This window comes from Schistocerca nitens, chromosome 1, assembly GCF_023898315.1.
Source record: "Schistocerca nitens isolate TAMUIC-IGC-003100 chromosome 1, iqSchNite1.1, whole genome shotgun sequence".
NCBI classification, from domain to species: Eukaryota; Metazoa; Arthropoda; class Insecta; order Orthoptera; family Acrididae; genus Schistocerca; species Schistocerca nitens.
Window position 1 is genome coordinate 1110857503 of NC_064614.1, and position 10120 is coordinate 1110867622.

At 42.0% G+C, this 10120-nt stretch overlaps 1 protein-coding gene across 1 annotated transcript in view; it reads right to left on the minus strand.

The window, feature by feature from the left end:
- LOC126238506 (adenylate kinase 7-like) overlaps nucleotides 1–6347 on the minus strand; it is a 62695-nt gene extending 56348 nt beyond the window's left edge. Inside the window, exon 1 of the mRNA XM_049947795.1 lies at nucleotides 6289–6347. Coding sequence (XP_049803752.1) covers nucleotides 6289–6314 — 26 coding nt within the window. The 5' untranslated portion in view covers nucleotides 6315–6347. The remainder of the gene's footprint in view (nucleotides 1–6288) is intronic.
- Nucleotides 6348–10120: the final 3773 nt, after the last annotated feature.

Below are 10120 nucleotides of genomic sequence, written 5' to 3' on the forward strand. Positions count from 1 at the left end.
TTGCTGCTTTGGGTCTGTCACTCATAATTTATGGATAGAAAATCTGAACCATCTGTTTCTGTTGTGACTCTTATATCATGCCATACTTTGTTAATACTGAGCTCCATTGGTTACATTTACCTTATTATTACACATTACATGAAATGGACAGTTGCTACTCACCATAAAGGGGAGATGCTAAGTCGCAGATACGCACAACAAAAAGACTATCGGAAAGTGAGCTTTCAGCCAACAAGGTCTTTGTCAGACATAGACAACACACACACACACACACACACACACACACACACACACACACACACACACACACACACACACACACACACACACCTCATGCACATATGACCACAGGAGGCAACCAGGTGAGGGTAAGGAGGAGGCTGGGGCAGGGAAGAGGAGGGAAGCAGGGCAGGGGTGGGTGACGGTAAAGTGCTGCTAGTTGGAGTGTACAGGGACAAGGTGGAGTGTAGGGCAGCTAGGTGAAGTCGGGAGGTTAGATGGAGGACGTGGGAGAGAGGGGCAGTAGCAGAAATCCAGAGAAGTAAGTAGACTGGGTGCATTGGTGGAATACAGGGCTGTGTAGTACTGGAATGGGGATAGGGAATGGGTTAGAGGATAAGGACAAACACTAACAAAGGTTGAGGCCAGGAGTGTTATGGGAATGTAAGATATAGTGCAGGAAGAGTTCCCACCTGTGCAATTCAGAAAAGCTGGTGTTGGTGGGAATGATCCACATGGTACAGGCTATGAAGCAGTTATTGAAATGCAGAGCACTGTGTTGGGTAGCATGCTCATCAGTGGAGTTTTACAGCTGGTTCTTGGCCACAGTTTGTCAGTGGCCATCCACATAGGATGCAGCACATTGGCTCCAGCTTAGCTTGTAGATCACATGACTGGTTTCACAGGTAGCCCTGCCATTGACGAGATTGGTGATGCTTGTGACCAGACTGGAGTAGATGGTGGTGGGAGGATGTATGGAACAAATCTTGCATCTAGGTCTATTATACGGATATGAGGCAATGGGTTGGGAGCAAGAGTTGTGTAGGTTTGGATGAGATTATTGTGTAGATTTGGCGGGTGGCAGAATACCACTCTGGGAGAGGTGGGAAGGATAGTGGATAGGACATTCCTCATTTCAGGATATGATGTGAGGTAATCAAAACCCTGGCAGAGAATGTGACTCGGATGCTCTAGCCCTGAGTGGTACTGAGTCATGAAGGGATGCTCCTCTGTGGCCAGATGGTGGGACTTTTGGAGGTGGTGGGAGACTGGAGAGATAAGTCATGGGAGATCTGTTTTTGTACATGGTAGGGAGGGCAATTATGGTTCGTGAAGGTGGCAGTGAGACCCTTGGTGTATTACGAGAGGGACTGCTCATCACTGTAGATGTGATGGCCACAGGTGGCTAGGCTTTATGGAAGGGACTTTGTGGTATGGAACGGGTGGCAGCTGGTAAAGTGTAGGTATTGTTGGTGGTTGGTAGGTTTGATTTGGATAGAGGTACTCATGAAGTCATCTTTGAGGTGGAGGTCAACATCGAAGAAGGTGACTTGTTGGGTTGAGGAAGGCCACCTCAAAAAACTCTCCAAGTTGTTCACTTCCTACTTCTGCCTTGGACTACCACTATCCACAACTTCTACAACAACCTCCCCCACATCCTCTCATAGCTGACAAACGCTGCCTTGCAGACCTACTACATTTACCTTAGACTCAAAAATTCTCTCCCACCACCATAGAGAGTCCAGAACATAAGCATATCCAAAACACAGTCATGAATCTTTCCTCCAAAAGCATTAGCCCCATAGAAGCATCAGTCCTTTCCAAAGGCCTCACCTTTTGCCCCACTCCCAAATTCAGTCATGCAGGACTTATTAAAGGCCTGCTTTCCTTCTCCTGGTCCCTACAGTGAAAACACTTTTTTGCCACCAACCTACCAATCAGCCTCAACCAAAGACCAATGTTGAACCCTACTTGACTCAGTTCACTCCTCCATCCAATCGTGATTGACTCCCACTGCTCCCAAATCACCCTCTGTTAACTTTCGAGAATTTCTTAACCTCAAACTTTGCCTCACCATCATTCCCCAAATCCTTAAACATGCAAACTAACCTTACATCTGCGGAAAGAACTACAATCCACTACCTAAAAACTGATCCAAACCTTATAATCCTACTTGCTCACACAGGATCCACCACCTTTTTTTGAACTGTCATTCCAGAGATCCAGCAGGACCTTCAGTCTATCCTGGGATCTTTAGACCCATCCTAGAACCTCTACCCAGGGTCTATGTCTCTCCAAACCCTACCACAGCCTGCACTCCTACCTTCTACATGCATTTTAAGGCATTACCTACAAAGAAATCTGGGGTATGGCTAGGGGCACTCACATGGCACCTTTCTATTCCAACCTATTCATGGGTCATCTAGAGGAATCATCCCTGAACACCCAGAATCCCAGACTCCTCAACTGGTTCAGATTCACTGATGACATGTTCATGACCTGGATCAAGGCTGAGGACACCCTATCCAAATTCCTCCAGAACCTCAACAACTTCTCTCCCCCATTCACTTAACCTGGTCTTCTCAGCCCAACAAGCCACCTTCCTCAATGGTGACCTCCACCTCAAAGATGGCTACATTAGTACCTCTGTTCCAATCAAACCTACCAACCACCAGCAATACCTCCACTTTGACAGCTGCTACCCATTCTATACCACAAAGTCCCTTTCATACAGCTAGCCATGACATCTGTGGTGATGAGCAGTCCCTCTCGAAATACACCAAGGGTCTCACTGATGCCTTCACAGGCCATAATTGCCTTCCCAACCATGTACAAAAACAGATATTCTGTGCCTCCAGTCACCCACCACCTCCCAAAGTTCCATCATCTAGCCAAAGAGGAGCATTCCTTTGTGACTCAGTACCATCCAAGATTGGAGCAATTGAATCACATTCTCTGCTAGGGGTTCAACTACCTCTGGTTGTGGCCTGAAATGAGGAATGTCCTACCCACTATCCTTCCCACCCCTCCCAGAGTGGTAGTCTGCCACCCAACAAACCTATACAATATCCTTGTCCAAACCTACAAAATATCCTTGTCCATCCCTACACAACTCCTGCTCCCAACCCCTTGCCTCATGGCTAACATCCCTGTAATAAGCCTAGATGAAAGACCTATTCCGTACATCCTCCCACTATCACCTACTCCAGTCCAGTCACAAGCACCATTTATCTCATCAATGGCAGGGCTACCTGTGAAACCAGACATGTGATCTACAAGCTAAGCTGCAACCACTGTGCTGCATTCTACATGGGTATGACAACTAACAAGCTGTCTGTCCACATGAATCGCCACCGACAAACTGTGTCCAAGAACCAGCTGGACAACTCCGTTGCTGAGCGTGCCACCCAACACAACATTGTTCATTTCAGTGACTGCTTCACAGCATGTGCCATCTGGATCCTTTCTACCAACACCAGCTTTTTTGAATTGCACAGGTGGGAACTTTTCCTGCAATATATCCTATGTCCCCGTAACATTCCTGGCCTCAAGCTTCTTTAATCTTTGTCATTACCCTCTAACCGCTTTCCCGTTCCCATTCCACCACTACATAGTCCTCTATTTCAGCTGCGCACCCAGTTCTTTACCTCTCTCCTTTTCCACTAACCATGCCCCATCCCCCCCCCCCTCCTCCCACCCACTGTCTAATCTCCTGACTGCACCTAGCTGCCCTAGCCTCTGTCCACCGCTCCACCTCATCCCTGTATGCTCCCACAAGTAGCACTTTGCCATCTACCACCTCTAGCCTGATACCACTCCCCCTCCCCACCCTAGTCTTCTCCTTACCCCACCACCGGGTTGTGCCTTCCATCATACGTAACTGCTCGCAGTGTGGCCTCAGCAGCCAGAGACTGTGGTCACGGGTGTGTGGGTTACATTTGTGTGACTGTGTGTGTTTATGTTCTACCTCTAATGAAGGTCTTGTTGACCAAAACCTCATTTCCTTAAAGTTGTGTTGTTGTGCCTGCCTGCAACCCAGCATCTCCACTATATGATGAGTCACAACTATTCTTTTCATGTTATTATTACATTCCATCCTCGATTTCTCATTATTATTATTATAAATGCTATGTTTCAATATACACATATTCCACGAAGCATGAGTTTTATATAAAAGCTTCCCTGACCTGTTACTTAAACTTTTAAGTATTTACAGTTCTCATTCAATTTTCCCTTAGTCCTCTCAGCACGTCTAAGCCAAGTATATTCCCGACACTGGCTTGTGTAATGACCTTTTCAATGGCAAACCCAACAAACCACATTGTGTGACTCATTGCACAGGGCTGAATGCTGATACAAATTACGTTGTGTACAAGTTACTGGCCCGCATCTCGTGGTCGTGCGGTAGCGTTCTCGCTTCCCATGCCCGGGTTTCCGGGTTCGATTCCCGGCGGGGTCAGGGATTTTCTCTGCCTCGTGATGGCTGGGTGTTGTGTGCTGTCCTTAGGTTAGTTAGGTTTAAGTAGTTCTAAGTTCTAGGGGACTGATGACCATAGATGTTAAGTCCCATAGTGCTCAGAGCCAAGTTACTGGTATTAGAGGTTTGGCTCTTGAATCTTTGCCAAACACTACAACTGAGTCTACACCTGATATGTCAAACAACAGATACACAAGGCTATGAGGATACAAAGATACAGAATGTATGGATTCCATTAGTGAAAAATTCCTCTGCTGCTACTTACATCTGTTGCTGTCCCTGTTGAACCTTCAGTACTCTATCTGCCATCCATCCATTTTCCTTCCCCCAGTGGAAAGGTGTATGGAACTATGATTCTGACTGCTACCTTCCTGTTGTCCATCTTTGTCTTCATCTTCAGCAGTCTTCCTGAGGCAAATTGTCAGAGGGAAAAGTGGTTCCACAGAAGTGAGGCTGACTGGTGTAGCAGAGCACAATGAGGGGGGGTACCAGCTACATGGCAATGGCACTGCCTGAAGTCTGGACTGATGCTGAAGAGCAGGGGCATATGGCGGGCAGCATCTTAACTGCCTGGATGGGCAGTCAAGCAGAGGTCCATAGGTCACAGTTCAGCGGCAGCAGAGTTTACAGTGAAAATTCCAGGGCTGTGTCAGTAAAACTCAAAGTGACGACTAACAAACTGCAAGTGCCATACATGGACCTGCCATACTGAAAATTAAGCACTTGGCTCATTTGACATTTAAATGCTGATTCTTGGTGTTGAATTCACAGAAGGGTTATTTTTCTAGGCCACTGTGAATCATCTGGAACCGGGCACTAGCCAGGGTCTGGCATAATCAGCAGCACATGTCGACAATGCAGATGTCGGTCAAGCCTGAATGGCTTCTTGGAGGTTGGCCCCAGGGCACTGACACCTGAAATGGTGTCGTGGAAGTCTCGCTGCTGCTAAATAGTGCTGATCAAGTGGGGGCTGACTATGTCTGATGTCCATGCTTGTGGAATGATTTTGGCACTCCAGGTTCTGTTACAATTGATCCCATTACAACAAAAATAAGAAAATCATGGTACACTAAATGAAAGCCATGGAATGGAACAAATAAAAAGGAAGGTCAATATAACATAAAACAAGTATGACTGTCTCACTTTCTTGTAGGGTGCAGTAAAATACTTGGTATCATCAACAAGAATGTTGATCTGGTGGTACAATACCTCCTATATTCACACATATAAGTGAAAATACTTCATATCTGAAAGTTAAAGCTGTATGTAATGCTACTGTAAACAGAAAATCAATACTTATACTAAGCACTGAAAGAGAGATATGCAGATAGGGCTGGCAGAGGGCACCAGACTAATCTTATGGTAAAATTCCATCCTCAATGAGTTGTTTTGTTCCTAAGAAGTGCTTAAGGCGTCAAGCATCAGGGAGTGATGACTGAAAATAATATCAGTGAGCTTAGCATGCAGACTCTGGACAGTCATGGGACCAATACTCTTTCCAACTGATCAAAACTAACCTATTAATTGCAATCAGTATTCAAAGTCTTATGCATGTAAAGTCTATCAAATAAATTAACTTGAAATATATGTTGCATAGCACATAAATGATTTGTTACAAAATGGACCCTCAAATTGTAAAATTTTAATTTTATATTATGTAATAATACCAAATGAATGAAAACATTAGTTTAATAAAAGTAATGAAACTGTTAAGAGAACTGCATATGTAATGCTCTACATTAGTGTCCTTATATTTTCATGTGTTGAGTAATGCTGCACATAAATGTATGGGGTGTAACTAAATGGCATACCTATATTCACTGAGGCATTGCAGCATGGGCTCTTCAGCATAATGTGTGTTTTGCACAACACTTTCAGGCAGCAGCATCACTTTGTTACACAAGAACTCATCACTGGCTTCCAGACTAATTACAAATTCTGAAATTGTAAGATTACCAGTTTAACACAACTCATATTGTAACATATTGGAAAAGAGTGGTTGTTAGCCACAAGAGCATTTTCTTATAATCTGGAACTAAGAACTCAAAATGTAAAGATCAAAGCAATAAAGAGTACTATAAAGAGAGAAATGAGTAGAAATAGCAAAGAGACTTTGGGCATTATAGAAGTAATTTATATTGACAATACTGTAACACTGGCATGAAATGCTGAAGGATAGGATGTGCATAAATTTATTGCTGTTTGCTGATGATGCTAGGTCATCCTTGAGAAATGGTAAGAGGCTAAAGAATGACTTACACAGAATTTCTATGTAGTTTGATGAATGGCAGCTTCCACTAAAAGTAGAAAAATGTAAGTTAATGTGAATGAGTAGGAAAAACAATCCTGTATTGCTTGAGTATAGTTTAGTAGTGTGCTTCTTTCAAAGTCACATCAATTAAATGTGTAGGATTAATGTTTTAAAGCAACATCAAATGGAATGAGCACATCAGGTTGGCACTAGGGAAGGTAAATGGCTGATTTCATTTTATTGGGAGAATCTTGGGAAAGTGTAGCTCAGTAAAGCATACAGAACACTAGAGTGATCCATTCTTGAGTACTGCTCAAGTGTTTGGGATACTCTCCAGTCCAATTAACCACTTAACCTATAACCACGTATGAGACCCATGGTCCAGTAGTGGGGCCAAATGTGATTGTTGTGAGTCTGACTTGTGGTACATCAGTCAGGCAAAATGTAAACTTCATGGGCCTGACAGAGTATGTTGGTCAGGCGAAATGTAAATTGCATGAGCATGGCCCCTGGTGCATTGGTCAGGTAAAATATAAACTTTACATGCCTGGCCTGTGATATGATGGTTGCATCTGGAGATGTGTCCCACACACACAACACAGCCCAGGCTCATGACAGATTCTTATTTTCTTTTTTTTATTACATTTAATTACATGTTTTCTTGGTCCTGTTTGCACACTGACATATATGTTCTTAAATATAAGGGATGTATTCTCACAAAATGTTTATAAAACATAAATGTTATGATGAGAACAGAGAGAATATATTGGTACTTCTGCTACCGAAAATGACAGAAGCAACATAATACATCCTGTATGACCAGAATGCAGGCAGTTACTTATTGAGGATGATACTGCAGATGAAGATCACATACCAGAGCCCTAGATTTGGAAAGAAATATGAAATAGCCCAAAAATCTAGAACTATACAATGACTCTTGAGCAATCTTACATCAGGTGGGAGTAAAGGAAAGAGAAGTAGATATATTTAATATGATATTTGAGAATAAGTTCTGGGAAAATATTGTCATCAAGACTAAGTGGTATTTAGAACAAATATGAATTAATCCAAACAGAATAGAAAGAACTGACAACAATTGGTTTCCTGTGGATTGTGATGAAGTTAAAATCTATTCTGCACTCTCCTTAATAATGGTGCAGGTAAAAAAAACAAAGAATTCAACTGAATAGGTCAAAGAGGACTGTTATAGAAATGCCCATATTTAGAAGAACAATGCTACTGAAAAGATATCTACAAATTACAAGATATTTGCACTTTGTAATTAATTATCTGGTTGCCAATACAGATAGATTGGGCAAAATATGACCTACAATGAGGCATTTGAATCACAAATTTAAAGAAAAGTATACAGTTAAAAAGGGCATTACTATTGATGAATCACTCGTGAAATTTAAGGGACGCATATCTTACAAGCAATTCAGTACATCAAAAGGGACATGATTCAGCATTAAATTTTACAAATTATGTGAATCAGATTTTGGTTATTGCTATGACTTTAAAATATATACAAGCCATGATAAGATAAATTGTGATGACAGTGCCTCCAGAAGTGTTGTCAAAGAGCTACCACAGTCAGTGTAACACAGAGAACACACATTATACCTAGATAACTGATGTTCTTCAACATAATTATTTATGACACTACTCCACAACTATAAAAGAAATGTCATTGTTACTATACATGTGAATAGAAAGACTGTACCAAAAGATTTCTGTAAAGTAATATGGAAGGGGAGGGGGAGGGATACAGAGTGAGGAGCTGCAATCAAATACCTGCTATAAAATGGAAAAACAAATGAGATGTTCATGTTAAGGCAACAAAACACAAAACAATAGAAAGGATTACACATGGACCCAATCATACTTTGAGACTGAGTTGTGTTGTTGAGTACAATGAGGGAATGACTGGAACTGATGGGCAAGACCAAATGCAAGCATACTTCCCAATCATGAGAAACTACATAAAATGATATCAAAAAATTATGTTATCTGTTTGATTTTGGTATTTTTAATTCATACGTTTTGTGCAACAAAATAAATAACAGGATTGAAATAGCTGAATCATTATTGTACATGGGCAGGGAAGGGGGGTATAGGTTGTTGGGTCCAGCTTGCAATGACAATGTACAGGAGGTCAAGCAGTCAGGACTTGTAAGTGGGCATCCAGGGCCACCATTAAATGGCAGAACAGGAAATTAGGTAATATAAAGAGAATATGTTTGAGATTACAGAATACAAGGGGAGCAACTGTAATGGAAGTTACCAGATGTAGGCCATCTAGGAGGTCGAACAACTAACTAAAATAGGCAATGGAAGGGGAGGGTTCATGTTAATTGATGTCGGTGACTGGTCATGAAATGCCTAGCTGGAGGCTCTGCCTCCCACGAAAGACACCTGTTCTGCTCAAGATCCGAATCACAAGAGAGCAAAGCAACTGTGTTCTGCACTGCAGAATCCTCCAGTGCCCACACACATGACCTGTATACCATGCACACTATTGGCTAAAATGGATGGTGTGAATTCACTGGCAGTTTCAGAATAGGTCTCAAGGTTTCTCTTGTCAGCAGCTTTAACTGGACATAACTGCCTCAGTTCTGAAATGCAGGGAACCTGTGTCACATAGGTACAGTGGAAGTTGCACTGGAAGAAAACTTGTAAAGATTTGACTAGGCTGTTGAAATAAATTTTTTAAACCAGTTCCCTAAAATATTCCTTGTCTGGCTGCCACCCTGTACATCCCTTCCTCCTTCCAGGGAGTGGTGACTCACATTGTGTACAAAAGGGTGTCAGTCAATCCCCAGAAAGACAGTTTGCCCTAGTAGGGACCTTATTGCTATGGGAGAGATCTGTTACAATATTTCATTTAGTGTAGGTGGGAGGGGACTAACATGCAGTCAAGTTCATAAAATTTCATGAGTTAAGAAAACAATAAAATATTAACTGTTTAACTTTTGTGCAAAAATACAATAGCTTCTGTAATATATTAACAAACTATTCTCTATAACTAAAATTACAACTGGGAACATTGAAGGCCAGGTCCAAAAACAGCACTTGTTGGACTCTCAACTGACAGTGAGGATCAGCTACAGCCTTATTTTTTCATCTAAAATGACAAAGTTCTAGAAAAATATCTGTCCCGTCAACTGTTCTTAGAGTTTACAGTTTTTAGATTATCAGGTGACCTTCATTGGCATAACTTAAGCTTATAAAATGAAGTTATAGGCATGAAGAAACACAAGGCAAAACTCAAGGAAAGATAATTTAAATATGTGTCCATACTGACGAAACAGCTAACAATATCCTTGTCCTATTCATAAAACTTCACATAAAATAAGGGAAAGAATGCAGTGAGTTTACAATCAGTTCATAAA